This window comes from Euwallacea similis, chromosome 2 (genome assembly GCF_039881205.1).
Source record: "Euwallacea similis isolate ESF13 chromosome 2, ESF131.1, whole genome shotgun sequence".
Classification (NCBI taxonomy): Eukaryota; Metazoa; Arthropoda; class Insecta; order Coleoptera; family Curculionidae; genus Euwallacea; species Euwallacea similis.
In genome coordinates, this window is record NC_089610.1 from 7,861,685 (window position 1) to 7,882,479 (window position 20,795).

General features: G+C 38.2%; 1 protein-coding gene across 2 annotated transcripts in view; it reads right to left on the reverse strand.

The window, feature by feature from the left end:
- LOC136418616 (carbonic anhydrase-related protein 10-like) overlaps positions 1–16,734 on the reverse strand; it is a 58,396-nt gene extending 41,662 nt beyond the window's left edge. Inside the window, exons 1-2 of one of the 2 annotated variants that reach the window (XM_066404723.1) lie at positions 16,399–16,734; positions 15,867–16,020 (exon numbers count right to left, since the gene is read on the reverse strand). In XM_066404723.1, coding sequence (XP_066260820.1) covers positions 15,867–15,957 — 91 coding nt within the window. In that variant the 5' untranslated portion in view covers positions 15,958–16,020; positions 16,399–16,734. The remainder of the gene's footprint in view (positions 1–15,866; positions 16,021–16,398) is intronic. The other variant, XM_066404731.1, reaches the window with a different exon arrangement.
- Positions 16,735–20,795: the final 4,061 nt, after the last annotated feature.

The following is a 20,795-nucleotide window of genomic DNA, read 5'->3' on the forward strand; positions in this document are numbered from 1 at the left end:
ACGGGAAAATTCCAGAAACTATTGAGAGCAACAAGTTTTCCATTCGCACGTTGTTTATTGAGTACGTTTGCCACAAAACAGGTGTCACGTGTTTATTACGTCAAATCGTTCCCTCGACACAAGAGAATGTAGACAATGGAAAGGTGAAACCGTTCTTAACACTTCAAAACTAATTAATTAGCGCTCCTTATTGCGGATTGTTTGTTTTACACCTTTGACCATCCAACTTCCTAGACTGAACCAGAAATTCCACCAACTTACGTGCCATCTTAACTTATAAGGAAAGTCTGATGGTGCCATGAAAGCCAATAACTGGCTCTTTAATTGTTTCAAAATTTGACAGGACTGAAGGAGTGATGCTAAAATTAACAGGATTTCAAATGAAATCTCACTTCATTCCTTGTCAAATTCAGCCACTATCGCTCTTCATTATTTATACCGGGGCCAAACAATAACTGACCTCCGCGGCAACATGGCCTAAGTCTTCATAGGTGCAATGGTTCATTCTCTATAGGGTTAGATAGTCGGTGTTTCTCTATAACAAGAAACAAAATGTTGTAGCAAAGTGGGAAACTGAGGGAAAGATATTGTTATTAATTTTATTTCGCTTGTCACTTAAGGTTCAGGCGGCGTTATCGATCATTTTCCGTCATCTTGATAAATTGTGGAAAACGATATTTTGCTGAGTTTAATGAAAGTGTATCGGGAGCATCGTGTGGCAAAACAAGTTTGGAAAATATTGACGAAAGTGTCCCTACTTACCTGTGAGGATTAATGAATGAATGGAGTTTGTAAATAACTTATGTTTAATGAACCAGGAATTCTCGGCACCGCGCCTTACGTTTGTTATTATCGAACATGTCGTGTTTCCCTAAAAATAAGACCTAAGCAAAAAATAAGCCTTGGCGTGATTTTTTCAAGGTATTTCTCATGTAAACCCAACTCCTAAAACGAGGCCTAATTAAATCCGTCAACCGGACAACTGGGGGAATTCCCCCTGAGCCTGTGTGTCAGTAAGTGGTGAATGGGGATACGCTATCATTTTAGTTCGTTTGCATTCATACACCGTTCTAGCAACAAAAACCTAACAGTTAACTGTAAAAAAAGACCTTGGGGAAATGCCTAGAAGCGTAAGTGTGGACCAAGTCAACGACCATTATTGCCTGAATTGGGAGACGTCTTATTTGAATGGATTGCTGATAGAAACCCAGAGTATTTTGGTTCTTCGTAAGAATAATATTCATACATTTGCTCTTGCGACGGCACCACAGCTACGCATACCGGCAGACGAACTCAAAGCATCACAACACAGTTCAGGTTGGAAGATAGTGAAGTGATTATCGACTTTTCTGTGTTTCTACTCTCGAATGTGATTGCTATGGATGAAACTGCAGTGTTTATGGGTCAAGGGTACTGTTGCGATCTACATTCCCTCCAGTTACATGTACTTTGGAAATTTGCCTCGATGGAAAAAAGTTCCTCTTTTAATCAGTAGGTGACTACCCTATGTACTTATTCTGTGGTGGAGTGTTTGCTCGAAAGCCGAACTGATGATTTGGGAATAAGTTATTCTTCGCAATCACAAGTTTCATTCGATGGAGTAGCATTTTTTCAAATATTTTGGAGACCCTTGGGAAGAGACGGATTGGTGATTGCTGGAGGAAGTTGATAATTGTTCGAGGTAATTTTGGAGCACCTCGTTGTTTCGTTGTTGTATCACATTTTTCAACTTTTTTGTCAACCTGTTAAGTTTCGTTTTTTTGCCTGCACTTTGGGTATTCTGCCATATTCTTCTTTGTTTTCTTTTTTTTTTAATTCTGCAATTATTTTTGTTGGATAATTTATAATTCTCCGATCTTTGGGCTCATTTGGAGTAGATTTAGCAGCAGCATCGTTTAACAAGCGTGTTAGGCCTTCAACAGCAGAATCAATGTCATCCTGGTCTTTCAAAGGTACATTCTGTCCTATATTTTCTTCTGCGGTGTCGGCGAATGCTTCCCAGTCGGTTCTTTCATTGGTTAACCGAAGAGTGGGTTGCTTTTCAATGATCTTGTTACTTATTGTGGTCAGTACACAAGAGTGACCGAAGATAGGTTATACATTGGAAAAATCTTAGTGTAATTTGGTGAGATTCCAGCCGTTACAACGAAATCCAGTAGGTCTGGAGTTTTAGCTGTGTCTATTGGCCAGTATGTAGGTTCCCAGTTGATAAGAATTGTAGACGTTTGCTTTGAATAAAGTTAAATAAGACTGCTTCTTGGTGTTTCCAACCTAGAACCCCAGTGCTGATGTTTAGTTCCCTCCAGCAACAAACTTTTGCCCTAGAGTCTCGAAATAATCATTGAGTTTCTCGAATGTAAATCAAGGTCTGGGTGGTAAACATGCAGCTGATATAGCAATATGCCCCATTTCCGTTATTATTTTGATTGTTGTAGCCTGCAAATAATCGACTTTAAAACTTAGCATTTCATAGTGAAGTAGGGTTTCTTTGATTAATAGTGCGGAACCACCACGTACAATGCCATCCTGATATCTTGTGTCGCAGAAGTTATATCCTTTTATTTTAAAATATGACTTGATTGTAAAATGTGTTTCTGTTACCAATAAGATATCAATGTTGTTGACTCGTAGAAATATCTCGATTTCCTGCCTGCCTTGGGATAAACCGTTTGCATTCCAGAGCGCGATATTTAAAATGTTGGATGTAGACATTTTAATGGATTTTTGAGATGAGTAGATTTATGTTCTTGAAACTGAAAAAGTGGAATTCTGTCAGCACTCAGCGTGCTAAAACTATGAAGAACTTCCTTACAGAAAGAAACATTGATCAAATAAGGATTCCCGCAGGAATGGAGTCCTTTAAAAATTATTTGCGTACGGAAATCAACGATAAGTCGTTACACGGGTGAAAAATGCATGGAAGAAAATAACCTGGACAAGAAGAGCTCATTTGAAGAGAGCGCTATTTCTCGATGTGAGAGGTTAGTACTAATGGTCTTAGAAGAAATGAAGACACAACAAATTCGAACTGGAGTACGAGGTCTGAAAATTCACGATGATACTCTAGGCGAAGACGACATGACTATATTTTTCGATCTAAACAAATATTAATTGTTGTACATGAGAAATAAGGCGTCCCCCTCAAATAAGCCCTAGCGCGCCCTTTGCAGCAATATTTATATAACACCGGATCCAATACGGGACTATGACGCACCGCCGAGGATGCATGATTCACAGCTTGATAGGAATGCGTTGGTTTTTTGGGTGGCAATATTGCCGGATGGACTGAAAATCACCATTATTCAATAAAAGTGCCTCGAACGTTGTTCCCAATGAAACCAAATAACAATTTTTGGTTCTTCTCCTGCAATTAAGTGATAAACTGCCAATTAAACAGAATATTTATTTTTTTCCCATTTTGAGGATAAATCTGCAATAAGCCACATCCACTTCCTCAGCCCCAAATTTTTATATTATAAACTCGAGATTTCCAATTTGTTTTGCAAATATATTTCGAGTACGAGGCAACAAAATTAGAAAAATGTTTAGCTAAATTAAATTTTTTACCGCCGATGATGAATTATGTATATTGGTCTCCGCGATATACCAGGCCCGAAGTACTTGGAATTTTTCCGCCGCCTTTTGACTTTATCAACTTCGTCTCTGTCTAAAACTTAATTTAAATTTTGACGCGGATTTTCTTGGAATATTTTTAAGTACACAAACTTCATGCTTGCGATATAATAATTATGAAAATTCTCGCTCCTAATTTCCTCGCAAAGGGAGCTTTATTGTTTATTTTGTTGCATAACTTAAAAATCTTTGCTGACAGGCAACCTGAGTCCTCTATCGGAGATTCGTTGAGTTAACAATAGGGTCACAATTTCTTAATTAAAAATTCTCCTAGATGCTGAAAATTAGGGTGTTACACACTAAATTAGCTCAAGTAATTGGGAATATGCTTTAAGAAGATTTACTGGCGTCTTAAATACCGGGGAACGAGCGAGAAAATCTATAAATAACCCCAAAGCATATTTTGGGCGCCACACTTGATTTCACTTCGTTTAAATTTTCAATCAGGAAATTCGCGTGGTTTTGACAGATTATTTATTTATTGCCATACGCGATTTGATTCCTCTCTAAAGCCTTTCATTGAATACTCCACTATTTCGATCGAATCTCAAGGGTTTAATCAAAGTCTATATTCCTTTCCCCGATTTCTCAAAGAGCCTAATATAGAATGCTTTGACTGCAACGCTGGAAAGACGTATGGCACGTAAAATTTCCCTAAGGGAAACCCATAGCTCTAAAAATAAAGGCTCATCTTTACTTATCATTATTTGGAGTCAAGGGGATAAAATCCGCATGGCACGTAATGTGTCACCCATCTTCCCTGGAGGCTTCGAACGGGTCTTGTATTTCATCATTAAGTTCAAAAGTTTCAAGTGGAAAAACTCGTATTTCCCAGGTTAACACCGCCTCCGAGGAGAGCATCGAAAGTGCTTTCTGCACGAAGGTTTCGTATCGAGACATATTTTTTTATTCTTTTTACGGATGTATTAATGATGAGGATATGGTAAATGTTGGGTATTGAAAAAAAATCAGTGCAGGATTGTGAACGGGTGATTATTTAAAAAAAAACTCGCATTAGATGGTGAACCATAAACGTAAGGCGTTGAGTGCGCCATTTACTATATTCCATCAAATATCTAGCACAGACATTGACAAAAAATGAATATATCCAAGATGTGCCTTTGATATTTCATCTCCTACCTGAGGTTTTTTTTAATAATCACCCTTTACTTATTCATACGTACACTGTCCCCTGCTAAGTTGTGGCCAGATTATTGCTGAATCAAAATGAAATTTCAGTAACCGACAGACTTTAACTGTAGGTCCATTTTAAATGAATTTTTGATGACGGAGCCTAGCTATACAGATGTCGGTTTCTGGAGCTCAACAGCCACATATGCCTATATCCATAAACCACTTGAGAAGATCTATTTTACGCCTTTACAAGTCTCCTTTTACGCCTCTACAAGTCTCCTTTTACGCCAAAGCAAATGCTTGTTTTTTGGGCTCCTGTGTAACCCGCGCCTCAGAAAATATTAGAGATATTCCAATCCGGTTTATGCAGCCTTATAAAATTTATCCAGACGATTAATTAAAACTATTTTTCCATCGACAGCTCCACAAATTTCCGGCACTGATATTTTATTTCTGAGATATCCAGGCTTAAAATTTCAAAAGTGGCTGGTTGATACGGGGAGGCATGTCCAGTTTGGAGCTTTAATTTTGCAGCCTTGCAAAATTAAATCATTATCTCCGAAACTATATGAGGGATATTTCACTTCAATTGGCGCAGGCTCGTAGAGCCTATCGCTTTAAGCAATTCCTCCACAGGTTCCCGAGGTATCGGTACTCAAAAATTGAAAATTATATATCCTCTCCCTTCGTCGTTTAAATTTACGTACGGGCAATGATGGATTTTCAGATTTACCAAATTCGACCGTTTTAACCATAAAATCTTCAGACTGATACATGTTCGTGTCTTTTGCAATTATGCACGTGAGGCCGCAAAAAACATTTCTTTGTTATAATTCGAAGGTTCGAGTAGAATGCAGGTCTGTTTGGTAATTTCGACTTGTAAATAAGACCAATTCCTTTATTTTTCTACGAGGAAAGGAAACACAATGGAATAGTAGAAGAGTGATTACCCCTGTAAGTTGTTCGCGTGTTTGGAGGCCGCACATTACAGAGATCTTTGGCCCCACTCCTCTATCGACCATTAAGCTTATCGCCGTTGTTGGGTAACCGAAGAAGAGCGCTGTAAATTTTTGACGCGATTGCGAGTGAATAAATTTGAATAAAACTAATGTCGGGGACAAATCAATTGCCCATAATCAGTGGGCGCCAAATCCGCATGAGCGGACGCAAAAATAAACGCGTTTTACGTCATTAAGAGCGCAGTAATAAACCAATATTGCCTTTTAACAAATATTTCCATATTTGCAAATAATTAAGGTTTTATTTTGATTTTAAACTGTTATTTGATCATTCGAAAATCACGGCTTCCATTTGAGCATTTAAATTATATTCCGGTTTAATTTGTCCGATGAAGTGTACAGCTTTTATAATTTAAAACATATGCACTCGCACAGGGAACGCCATTAATGTATTAGGCTTCGCTTATTTCCACCACCAGCTATTAATACCATTTTTGACCGAAGGGAAATATAATTTTCCCTTATTGTCCGATTGGGATCGAACATTTCACTACATTTTTGTTTGCGAACAAATAATATTGATTTTCACGGCCGACGAGGAGAGAGTTGTAATAAGAAAATCTGCGAAATTCAATTACACAACAAATTAGGGGTTCTTTTAAAGATGCCGTTTACAACTATTCCGGAAAACCTAATTGGTCTCCACTGTGGGGAATACCTTTACATTTTAAAAGAGTTCGGGATTGTAATTAAAAGGTTTGAATACTTGAACGCATCTGAAATGGGGCCATTATTAATTAAACTCGCCCAAGTTCAGGTTCAAGATCTGCCTAATGCTGACAAGAGGTCCGACGCAAAAGTGTGACCGACGAGGTCCGACCTCCAGTTCGAAATTTTATTCAAAGCTGTGCATTCCGTAACTGGTGGAGAAAAACCGAACCACCACAACGGAGGACGTTTCGGAGGTGCATCAACCAACGTGGCGGCGAATCGGGCAAAAAACTTCTGTGACGGAACTGTATCGGTTCGGTGCCGAAACTACGACGGGACTGATGTGTTTGAATCGACATTTAAGGTGTGGACACACTTCACCGAGCCGAGGGTGCACCGACACACGGCCATGATTTAAAATCGCTCCTAACAAAATTAATCGATCTGTTCAGATGTAACCGACAGTCGTCCGTCTTGCGGTTCCGTGCGTCGCCCGACATAAACTTTGTTTTATTTACTTTTTGAGGATAGCGGTTGGCTTTCACGGGTCATACTTAAGCATTGTTTAAACTTTGATTCATCGACGTTTAAACGAGGAAATCGAGTAACGCGACTCTCCTTCGATTCGTCTAGTTCTCCAAAATTCTTGTATGCGCCTTTTTCTTGAACTCTTCTTCTTCGTTTTCTTCTTTTATTCCCCGCGTAAAACCTACGCCGCAACAGGGAAACCTTTATTGCTGAACTCTAAAAACATTTTTCCTCCGGCAAACGTTACTCGTCAGCAAACTAATATTTTCTAATTTGAAGCACAAATGCAAAAATCTCAGTTGCTCAGCATTCGTTGACCTGTCGGCGTGCATGCGGAAAAATGTGTTTCCTAGCAGATGCACTGTGTCCGAACCGATATATGTAGCTTGATTCCCACCGTACATTTCGTTTCCATCCCATATCCGTTCCGTACACATTACCCACAATTTGATAGTACACGATGGGACTTGCAGCATGTAAACGGAACGGAAAATGTGCACATGCCCGTGACTAGATACCGTCTACACAGGTGCATGCAGATCAATTGTACAATACAATAAATTCCAGAATGATTACGGAACGGATATGGAGTGGAAATGGAATGAATAGGGAGAATCGGCGAGAGAGACAGAGAGGACCGATGGTCCAAAGGGAAATGTCTAATTGGAAAAATTGATGAGGGTGGTTAAAAGGAAAAGTGTCAACGTCAGATTCGGAGCTTTGTTTGTAAGAAAAGGAGGCGATGCAATAGTGCACTAGAGAGAGAGAGAGAGAGATGTGTGAATATGAGTCTGCGCAGTCGATCACCTATGACGGAATAATATTAAGTGACAGAATGAGTTGATTCTGCAATCAGTTTTAGGTTCGGAAAGGATGAATCTCGACTGAAAGTTGTTGTTCCCCAAAAATAAGTTTGCGAGCCCAACGGAGCGAGTGACGCAATTTTTCTAAGAGAATGATGCTTATTTTACGCAAGTACAATACTTACAGGGTTAAACATCTGCAAATTAAATAAAAATTCCATTTAAATCATTCCTTTTAGAGAAGCCAGTTCTGTTTACCTTTTAACGCCAAATTTCAATGTATAAACAAACCACAAGCAAGTAAACTTTTCATAATATTCCAAGGACTTTCTCGTCTTCTGGTTTATAGTTAAATATTTAACAACAAAATGCATGATATCTCGACGTTCCATGATTACTACCGCGCTATCGCTTCGCTATTAGAAATTCAAGGCGTACTCTAGCTTCATATTTACGAGCTACTCAGTACTCTGGCGGCCATCTTGGGGTTTTCGGTCTTTATGGCTAATGGATCGCCATAGAATGCACATTCTATGACGCTCGATGACGTTTGCCTATATTAAATGACATTAAAAAAACATTAAGTAGGCGTTGAAGTATCGGAGGATAAATTAATCTGTAATCCATTATCAGTCAACCGTTTGACAGTAATTAGTAAAAGGCTCAGTCGACACGACAATCCCACGTTTACGGTTTACACTTGTGCCTTTTTCGACTAAATCGGCGTTCGTGCAAACTTCGCAAAAATTTTCTATAATTTTCGTTACATTCATTTTATTTGCGCTGAGAACTCCCAAAAGGCCGGTTGGCGAAGTTTCATTAACCGTGAAATTACAAGTTAACTCCCTACATAATAGGCAACACATCTTTCGCAATAATTGATAGAAGAAGCGAGTAGGTGTCTCTTGGATATTTTGTTGCGCATTTACCTTTTGAGAATATTTTAAATGCAATTTTTAAGATTTGTGTTCTTGTGATTTATGTGTACACATATTTATATACAAGGCGGGTCAACTAAAATAAAAAAGAGCTGTTTTATCGGTTGATGAAGAAGTTCTTCAAAAATCCTCGGACGCGTCAACTTTAATATTCTTCAGGTACCTTGGAAGCATTGCGAGAACGCATTGTCAGTGAATGCCGCCAAATAAGCGCCGAAATACTCCAAAAGGTGCGACAACGTTTCAAAGCAAACTTCTTTCACTATCAGGAAGTTAACGGACAACATTTTGAACAATTAATTTAGATGTTTTTGCGCTTTATGCATCATAGTAATGTTTATAAAGAAATAAACAATTTACTCGTCAACGATTGTTTCAAAGCAATAAAATTTGGTATCATCATAAAGCTCTTGAAAAAACCTTTAATTTGATGTATGAGTTGCCATTTAAAATTTTGAGGGTGGTTTACCCCCTGTCTAGGGGATGAAGGAAATCATCGTCAATTTCTAATTAAAAATAAATCTTCCCACTGCATATTAAAGTTGACGGGTCCGAGGATTTTTGCATAACTTCTTCATCGACCGAAAACCAGCTCTGTTTCGTTTTAGTTGGCGGACCCTGTATATGTACAGAGTGATCATTTAAATTTCATATCTAGTAAGTTGTGGAATTTGTTGAAGAAAAAAACGTATGTCGATTATCGTTTGTGTATATTTGTTTACCTAAGGAACCTACATCATTTGCTAATTTTCCATGCCGAAACGCTTCTTTCGGATACATTGAGCCAATTATTATTTATTATTTTGATTATTTACCATCCGGCCCTTGTACTTTTTCGTTTTCCTTTCTCTGTTATTTTATTAATTTTACCTGTTTTATAAAAAAATTAGTCTTTTAAGACCACAGTATCGTTTGTTTAAATTCGGTTTCCCGTACCTACCGCAAAATGGTGTTCACGGACAAGCAGGAAACATTTGTGATTGAAGCCTATTTTCGTAATGGACATCAAATTAATGGAAAATGGGTTTATGAAGTTCATCCTGTTTTCGAGAATTTCGTGAACATTTTCCTAAAGTTGTAACCGATGCACTGAACTTCGCAAATGTACTGAAGTATGTTGTAAATTTATTTCGTGAAACCGGCAGCATTCAAAGAAAGTCAGGCGGCAGAAGACCAAAAAAACGAATTACAGACACTGTAGAAAATGTAAGACAGATAATGCATGAAAACCCGAATACTTCTTTAAGGAAATTGTCACAGCAGATCGACTTATCTTATGGTACCTGTCACAGAATTCTCAAGAAGAAGCTAAATTTGTTTTCCTACAAAATGCAAGTGTTCCAAGAACTTCAACCTTTAGATTATGAAACGAGGATAACTTTTTGCACCTGGTTCAATGAGACAGTGAATAACAATCTTCTGGATCCATCATTCTTTAGTGGTGAAGCCTGATTTTATTTGTCAGGATATGTGAACTCTCAACATATATGAATGTGGAATGCAAATAATCCTCAATATTTCAAGAATCTCCAATACATCCGCAAAAAATTTGAGTTTAGGTTGCTGTCTCCCAAAGACGTTTAATTGGACCAATTTTCTTCAACGAGAGTGTTACAGCAGAGCGATATCAAAACATGTTGGACGAGTTCATTAATCAACTACACCATGACGAATTACAACAAGGTTATTTCTAACATGATGGAGCAACAGCTCATACAGCTCGTACAACCTTAGATTATCTAAGATAATATTATGTCAATCGTTTGATAAGTTTACATACAGAGCGTATCTGCCCACCTCGCTCCCCAGACCTTACGCCACTGGATTACTTCTTGTTCCCAACTTTAAAAAATAACGTTTTTCGACAACCAGCACACACAATCGAAGACCTTAAGGAACGGACTAAAGCAGAGTGTGCAAATATCACCCCAGAAGTTCTTGACAATGTTTTCGAGAGTATGAAGCGTCGTGTAAATTTGTACATTGAAGTGAATGGACAACATTTTCAGCAATTATTGTGAATTTTTCAACCGATTGTTTGTACTTGTTTTGTTAAAAAATAGCCTTAATGTTTAACTGAAATTTTAAAATTAAAAGTAAATAAAACCTTACTCGGCTCCTTTATCAAAAATTAATTTTAACATTTTCCGGTATATAATCAAGCTACGACCTACTTTTTATCTTGTATTTCTCTTGTGTAAAATTTCACTGCTGACTAGATATGAAATTTAAATGATCACTCGGTATATATAATGGGCATAGTCCATGAGTGCTTTTTCCTGATTCAGACTGTATGAATGCGACTTTGGTCAGAAAACATTCAGAGGAGAGTTTCGTGGAACTAGTGTTACGTATTTGTGATAATTTACTGCTCTGTATATTACTGTAGAACTGGTAGTGAATGAATTCTCACTAATAGATACTTCGTCGGCAACACCGAAGTTACAATTTATTGAGTCGTATGAATTTAATGACCTTGTGTTGGTGACATTCACACAAATATTCATTGATTTAACTATGTATAGGATCCTTTTGTCATAAAATCGGCTGAAAATGCTTTCCTTAGAAATCATTTATATACTTAATTAACACTCTGTATAATCCACATCCGCAACTTTACGAAGAATTTCAGATAAATGGATGAATTATCCAAACCCCTGCTTCAAGTTAAGCGTTTCCATGGAGAATATCTGGGGGCAAATGTATCAGAACCGTGAAATATCGGTACTAGTACGCGGTGTGTACAGTTCTTGGTACAACAAATGTGCCACCATACGGTTAATAAAATATCTAAAAACAAACACGCGCTTCAGAAATTGGATAATTGTCCCATTAGAAACCATTCGAGTGGCCCTAATAAAATTTCAAACGTCTCGGCAATAAAACAGGAAATACCTCCGGTTGCTTTCCTTAATCCTTTTGTTGTACAATTTTTATCAATAAAGTGAAATAAAAGTGGTGCAGCTCGAAAGGACGCAAAGAAACAAACAGGTTTCAACTTCTTTTAGGAGAAGTTATGTAACGCGGAGCGCCCCAAGAGAGAGATATAATATACACGTGACGGGAAAATATCAGACCGTCCTGTTTATGGAAAAGAATGGCTACGATCCTAATGGATACACTACTTTTGTGCCGTATACGTGGTAATCTATCAATTTTTTGATTCGTTTAAAGTTTAGCTTATTTCACCCATATGTTAATTCAGATCTTTATACAAAAGCCCATCAAATATTCATAAACGTACACCATATGAACTAACTGCAGTAGAGCGATTTATTAGCGGAGCAGCCAAGGGGCTGTATTCATATCCTTTGCAGCTACCGCGTTTCGCTATTGTCTTAAACTGCCTCCTCTTGTAGTTACATGAGCCTCGTTCAATAATAAACTGCTTAAAAACTCATGCATTATGGAGCAGGTGCCCCGACTTCTTTGCAATCCCCCCTTTTTTGTCCTTTGAATTATAAACAATTAAGATTTTAGCCAGGGAGTTTTTGCGCAGTACACTTAGTAGGTCCGAAAACGAGAGACTCCTACGCGATTTTGTCAAGAATATCTCGACACTAATTTCATAAATCAATCAAAATGTAGTCGGTCCTAAATGCAGCTCAATAGATTTTTTCCGACATCATAATGGTAAAAAATACATGGCTGATATCCGTTTTTCCTCGGTTCAAGATATTTTTAATTGGCACTCAAAACGGGAACTTAACTGCAGGTCGAAACGATTATTTTTAATCATCAATTAAGGACTTAGTACATTTTTCGAGTGATTTGTCGATTATAAAATGAATTTTAAGGTTTAATTTAAACTGGAAAACACACACGTGACGGGCCGTCCGAAAAGTGGATTTCGGGATATAAATTTTAAAGCCGCAATGGAAAAGTTATCTTAGCATTATCAGTAAGAAGGTGTAATTTCATTGCGGCACACGTATCACGATCGGGGCCGGAGTGGCGTTAAAACGTGAAAGAAAATAAATTAAAAGAAAACATTCCATCTCCATTTAAAGTGACCCGCGTGACGTAAGACGACGCTCCCACGGGTGACATAAGGCCGGGGCCCTTGGGAGCCCTTGATCTCCTTTATCTTGGCCATTCTTCATTTTGTTATCTAACGCCGATCGACCTCCGGACAAATTACAAATGTATTATCCATCTTTCGGAGGACAGAGTTTTGTTTTTCCCATCCCCCATCTTGAAAAATAAACCCTTTTTTCACCACTGCATGAGCTGCGAATTTCGTGTCGTAACAGTAAGAACGTTTGGGTTCATTACCGGAAGAGAACATTCAGTGGGAGATCATGCGAAGTAATATCGCTAATCTCGTGGCAAGAACCTTTTTATCATAAAAAGATTTCCAGGAAATTCCAAACAATCCATGTGATTAGTAGATATTGAGAATAGCAACTTTGCCCATTAAGGAAATTGAAAACAATTACCATTCGTGCTTACAGGCAATTACCGTAAAGTATGCACTACCGGTATGCCCTTGAGAACTTCTATTTTACAACTTTGACAAACTTATGCACAGGTATTATAAGTACCCCCAAATGGCTCCCCAAAAAGTGAACAAATTAGTTATTTTTCCCTGCTTTCATGCAGAAGTAGTCCGAGAGCTCCGCCCACTGCTTTTCTTCTAAACACTTAAGTACACGAGCCGTGCTATCTGAGGACAGCTCGCTTTTAATATCTCATAAGCCGTAAAAGTATAAAAGTATAAAAGCCAGCTGGCGCCAAACAAGCAAATGGGGCGGAAATTTTATCATAAAGTATGTTAATAATTTAATACCGCCCTGGGTGTTTTCTTAAGCCGAGTAGAGGCGGTCTATTGCACGGTTTCGTAGTCGGAAACCTGAAAAATACTAACTATAAGTAAACAAAACTTTTTGTCAAACGTGTAAATAAGTTGAGCGTATTTTTAAAAAAATTTTGAAACCTAAAATCCTGTCCAAACAGAGACAAATTGAGCAGTTTGATGGTTTAGGGATCAGTTATCCCTGGGGCAATGCCAAATTTCAACTCTATTTCAATTCCGAAAGGACCGAAATTGCATATTTACCCAGTTTCAGTTTTCATTACCCTGCACGAAACGAAACGTGGGTGAATCAAATTTAGTGGTAGAATAGTCTATATAATACAAAGATGATCCTCACAGATGAGCCCTAGAGGGACACAAATGAACATTTAAGCTTTTCAAATCCGATATTTTGGTTGCACTCCCAAGAGGGATGAAACATTTGATGAAGATCATGCATCGTGTCGAAAAGCAACAGAAAATTCATATATCTACGAACGCCAAAGCAAACGCAAAAAGTCGCAAAGATATAAATCAAGATGATGTGAAGACGAGTTTTTTGCATTTGACGGTATTATTTGCCCGTTTATTTGAGTGAATTTTACATTTGGCCGCCACTCCACGCGTCCCTATAAATGCAGTTGGTTTTCCCGCAGGAACCATGAATTACGAGCACTTGTAAAAGGGAATTGGAAAAATGAGTGAGGGCGTGTTTTGTCTGCTAATTGTATTATCCACGTTCACCAGAATTGCGCTTATTGCATTCTTTCTCTCTTCTGCCCACGGTATCAAAGGTGTTGTAAACTCGGCTAAGCCAAAATGACCTCTATACACGAGAAAATTCATAAATATCCTAGAAAGAAAAGGGTCTGTTACTGCCCATAAAGCGCTTTCTTTATTCGGCTCACTTGAAAAACATCGCCGGACCAAATAGTTATATCGTCCAGGAATAACGTCGGGGCACTTGCCTCAATGGCAACCTTTGGAATATGGTTAAATAGCTTTTGCTGCTTATTAGCCTCTGGAGGAAGATTTCCTTTTCGTCGGGAAAAGCTCAGCACACGGGGAAATATCTACAGCACCGGTGTAAATAAGTCTAACAATCACAGTAAACGTATTACACACAGAGAGAAAGGAGACGTTGATGTTTCGTTTGCGTGTTAAACCCTAATTATTCCTTGCCGTTATTTAACACTGTTTTTCGTGCAGGGCAGAATTTACACGAATTTGCAGAATCGAGCTTTAGAAGTTCAGGATTTCGGCGTATTCAAACTTTTGCAATTGGGACTAGTTCGAAATCAATAATAGTGTTCTAGGCAAAGGTCAATTCCAGTCCGTTTAGCTGTCATGTGAGTGATTAGAAAAAATAATCAAAATTCGAAGTCAAAGTGGTATAAGCATACAAAAACAATACGAGGAGAGTTTAAAGTTATGCAGCACCCCCGGTAGTTTTCTACCTCTATTTCAAGCCTTAGTGGTGACTCCCTTCAACACGTATAAACATACGTAAATCCATTCTTGTCTGGCACGCGTCACAATGGCACGCTCCTATAGCCGGCAACACACCGTGCGCCAATGGATACGGGGGCTTTTGCCAAGTTCATTAGAATCGTGTTTGGGTTTCAATGAATTAGGAGCAATAAGGATCAGCTAATCTCTATACTCAATAGCAAATAGGAAGTTTATATAAACTGCGCGGGAGATTAAGCACACCTGCATTATTTTTGGTCATTTTTAAATAGCTACACTGTCGGTCTATGCACTATGCGCAATAATTGAAAGAGCACTTCTAAGAGTCAGTTATATTTAAATAGCGAGTTTAATTAAATGAGTACTTTTTTCCTTTATAAATTTATAATGAACTCACGTTCAATTCCTGATCTTTCTAGTCGAATGTCGCACCAAGTGCGGTAGTCACTGATCGATAGCACAAATAGATGGCACCACCGATAGTTGCTATGTTAGGGGCGAAAAAACCTGTGTTTTGGTGGATCGCTTAATTCACTGGGATAGGTAAATTCCAATTTGACAACTGGCGACCAATTTAGTTTAAAAAATGGTTTAATTTTCTTGTTATATTTTATCGTCGATATTTCGAAAACTCATGGAACGATTATTATTGTCTAGGAAATATTGAATAAAGGAGAATTTAATTCCTTTTGTAATATTTCATCGGGGCTATTGCGATTATCCGCAAAGTAATTACCATCAAAGAGATATTGAAAAAAATCATCTTGATGAGGTTCTAATTCCTCTTTTACATTTTGAAATTTTGCGTGGATTTGAAAAAAAGGCTTCAATGCGAAACGTTCTTCACAGTCTATTTAAGCTGAATTAATCATTACATTTTCGAGTGTTCACTTACTTTGACTCTGTAGGAAGATCTGGAAGACGATTCCGAAAACGAGCCTCCGAAGAATGCCAGTCATTTCAGCACCTGCGGTTAGAGACGACATATCGTTGCAGGAGGGGAATTTTGATTTTTCTCATAACTTTTGATTTAGTGGATCGTTCTGGATCTGAAGCCAGAGATAAAGTTACTAAAGAAATTATAAAATAAATCTGAAAAAATATTAAATTAAAGGTGATTTTGTTTTCAAACACACTCCCCGATAATAATTATTCAAACAAAAATACAGTCTTTGAACATTTATTTACAGAGAAATAATTTCATTAATTCAATAGCTGCCTTTGCCGAGATCCTTTTTAAAAATAATATGTTTGAATTTTGTACAACGGTATCAGTGAAACATAAATATTTTATTCATCATTTTTGTTTTATCAAATTTCCGCATTTAAAACATGACTGAAATATTAATCATACGGGATTATATATAAAGAAAAAAATTGCTCAAACAACTGTTAAGAATTTTTTCCCATATCCTTCCATTGTATACCTTGCAATCAACCCTCCTTGACCATTTCGATTGAAAACAAACTCCACTGAAACAGTCTTTTGTTTTTTCAATGCAAAGCTAGCCAGTCTTGACCCACAAACTGACACAGTCTCATCGGCATTGACATTGAAAGAACAGTAGAAAGATCCTCGAATTAAATTAAATCAAATCAGTCAACGATGTAAACAAAAGCGTCCGCGATTTGCGGCGAGCATCCGCGATTTCGAGCGACCGTGCGTCGGGACGGACAGCCGACGACCATGTGCTTGCGACGTCGCGACGGCAGGTCGTTGGCGTCGAAAGTGCGGCCCACAACACTTTTGGTGGGGTTGGACGCTCTGCGGATGGATATGCCTAACCCCCTGAACTCGCAGGCTACCTGCCTTAACTCCTTTTTTTGTAAACACTGCGTTTTCTTATTTATCCATTGGCGTTCGGTGACTAAATGGAGGATTTATGATTATTTAGCGTTAAAATGTTTGGCACCGGGAGAGGGTCAACAGGACGTAGGGTTTAGCCGATGACGTGGAAGTCTCTTCAAGTCCCGCTTAAAACCGTGTTGTTTGTCTCACATGTATTAAAACCGCCCGAATGTACGCCGTTTCTCTTACAGAAAAGTCCCAGATAAACTGTTTTATACAAAACTTAAACTTGTTCAAGCGAATTGATGGTAGTAGGACTTCGGTCACGGTTCTGCGTCCTTGAAATTTGTGTAAGCGTCATGGCATTATCTCAATTGTATCGTCATTTAGTTCGTATTTCTTCCCATGTCCTTTTAACTTAAAAAAAAAATGCGGCAACAATTTTAGAGGGTTAACCCTATCGTTTAAACACCTCCTAAGTAAATTTCCAAATGAAAAACAACACCACTTCCTAAGCTTGCACATTGCAATTAGTTCCTTGGCTTTGATAAAGTTCCTGATTAGGCAACTATCGCCTACTTCCCCTGAAACTCCCCTTTTAGTTTCTTTGGGGGAAAGCTTGCGCGCACCTTCAAAATTAAAACTATCGCCTTTAGTTTATGGCAACTCCGGTGTGTCATTTGTAATACAAACACGCGATAAACAAAGCATTACGGGGAAAATTAAACAACGTCCCTGCAAACATCATCTAATCTTCCCCACATATTCTCGTAATTTGCGAAAGCAAACGAATTACATTATTTGGTCTATTTTGTTACGGGGCCCCGCTTAGTTATAAGCAATGGAGGTATCAGTTTTAATTAACCGTCTCGAATTAGGAAGTTTCTCTGTTCTTCGATTAGTTTTCTCTGCCCGATCGACCGGCACAAACCTGCACTTGTAAATGCGCGGAGAAAGGACCGCAAACAATGAAATAAAGAACAAATGAGCGCTAAACAATAAAGGGGACATTTCTCACCAGGAAAGTTGACGCTAAGCAAGAATTATGACATCAATGAAGGTAACACGAGGCTTAGCGGGCTTATCCCGGATCCGGCAAGATCGAGGGACAAGTAGGACGATTCCCCTTTGAACGGACCACCTTATAAGTCAGTAGCGCCACAAAAATCGTTTTTTTAACCGGAAATCTACTAATCTAGATAAAAATGTTTTCCAGGCTCTCGACTAAATGGTAAGCGGTAATAATCTCACAACAACATTAACTCTGGGAATAGTTTTTTTATAGAAAAAATTGGTCTAAGAGGAGGTAGGTTTAGAGCCGTCTCTGACCGGCTTTCACAAGACATTCTGTGCAGTGATAGATAAAATACAAGAGTAATTATTTTCAATCTGTACGGACATAAGGCAGGCATTTCTGGCTTCCTCAACGCTTTGAAAATATGTGATCTTCACCGCAATGGTCATAAAGCAACAATTGCTTTGTAAAATCGTTTTATACTAACTTGAAATGTCATGGTTTGTCGACGAATTTGGCGGATTAATTCAGTTCTTGTAATTCTACAAAATAATTTTCCTTTGTCGTTCCAAACATCCAAAATACCCGCAAATTTAAATTACTGTACTTTTCTCTCTCTCTCTTCGTCCGAACCTATCTGTCAATGAAGTGAGATATTAGTTTATGCTCTCACATGGTTAGATACCTTTATTTTAATTTCCTGTAGGTCCTTCCTATTATGTCCCTAAACGGGATGGGAGAATCCGATTGATTTCGGGCCGTTATTTCCGTGCGAAGCCATTTTGAACGCCGCCGGTCACTACGAATCTATTAATACTTCGCACTCCTGTACTGGACATATTAGGTAGGAAATAAGGAGGATGAATTGATCACGAGAATGTGACTGTGCACTTTTTCGTCCGACAATTGAGTTATTGCCACTTGAGTCAATTCGTTTCAGGACAATCACCATAATAGTAATTCTGTTTTAACCGCAAAAACTTCATTTAAATGGCTGAAAATAGCGAGACAGCCTCCTTCGAACATGTCACAAAACAAATCAAATCCATAAATAAGTAAAACAGAAACGTTTCCAATAAAAGGTTTCTCGGCAGGGCAAAAATGCTAAATCTGTCAGATCGGCCAGGTCTTGGTTCAATATTTCAGACGTGTGGCAGCCTTAGCGGGGAATTTAAATAGAAAAGTGCGACTGGAAACTGTGTTTAATTCCCCCTGAGATCGGCTAGAATCGAAAGAGCATCTGTCAATCGTGAAAAAGCAGACTCGCGTTAACTGAAACTTTTCTTGTTACGAGATTTGTGTCTTTCTTTTATTAAAAAGTTTCCTGTTTGTGTGGGTTACGCTGTAAGTAGTCCCGACTCATAAAATATTCAATGATTTGAATGGCATTGGAAAGCGACGTTGTGCCACGAAAGGGATGATAGACCCCAAATTGTTCAAGTATAATTTCATTTAATAGAACAGCTTTTCTGATTTCCTCGGTAACTGTTTCACATTTTAAACTTTGTCCAACTACGAATTAAAGTAGGCATCTAACAGTGTACGTATAATATGTGTATGACGAAAGTGCGACCAGAATACATGAAAATTCTAGTTAGAGGATCATCCACGTGGCAATTCGGTCACTTGTTTTGTGAATCAAAAAATGATATTATCAGTGCCACTATCGAACGAATTTTCTTTAAGAATCCTCTTCAAACTACATTTATCTATAGTTTGGTATAAAATGGCTAATTAATGAAATTAATAAAATAAAATAATGAAAAAATAAAGTAAACAAAAGTCGGTTTGTGTTACTGAAAAGGTAATTTTTTTCTCAGGTTAAAGGCGTCAAATTGCAACATGGCTTTCGAAATAAGCGTTGACCGCCCTGTATTGCGCGTCGCATAGTTAAATAAACAATGGCTTATATTTCCGAAATTTGGTACTTCTTATATATTGGCACTAAAAGCGCCAACAGACGAAAAAGTTGATTAACAGGGATAAGGGGTTTCACCATTAATTTGTTAGGCAAAAACAAGAACTACTAATAAAAAAGATTAATTGCGGGCCAAAGGAGAAAGGGCGGGAACATCGCTTCGCACTTATTTTTATTTAGCATTAGAACTTCGCTATAAATCAATGTCGGTTTCTTTACCAAGACTGTACTTTTTGCCACACTGCAGCCGAAAAGTTAAATGTGAGGTCACTTTTATGAATCGCGATACTCCTAACTTGACCGAAAATTAGCGTTATACATGAACAGCAAATCAGCCCCTGAGCTCGCTTCAAAAGCATGTCAGCGGGACATTTGAACCCTCCCAAACATTTTTTGAGCTTAGTCAGCCGCCACCAAACGCGAACTAATATATATCAAGGGATCAAGCATTGTGATGTTATCCGTTGGTAAATATAAGGACAGACCGAGGCACAAGGTGTCATAATTCTGGATTAGAGTCTTGTCGGCGGTAATTTATTAAAAAGAAAATTTTAATATCAAACAGATGTCTCGTGACAACACGAAGCTCTAGTTTTTCAGCTGAAAAAAGGAATTTGAGGGAGTGAGGAGGAAAACTTTTTATTTATAGTGCAATTTGAATTCGAGACGTATAATTAAGTGCAAATCCCATCAAACTGACATAGAGTGTTGGAGTTTGATTAGAGCAAGTAAAATCCCTGAAATTAAGGACTTTTTCAGCAAAAGCAATTAAAATGCGATAAAGTTAAATAAGCCAAAAATTAAGAAAGCTCTCAAAGGGAAATCAGAAATAATAAACACTTTTATCTGACTGAAACCAGCGGATCCGCACGGAGAGGCGAGAAGGAGTAGCAAAATAAAAGAGCGATACTATGTAAGACAATTATGTTGCCTTGAGAGAAACTTCAAAACAGACCAGGCAGAGGAGAAGCTAAAACCATGTGCCACCACGTATTCTTTAAACAATAGAAATGACGTCTTTGACCCGAAACTGGCACATCACCGGAGCTGTCCCAGAATCGTGCTGGCCATGCAAATGGGCCACTTGGCCACACCCCACATC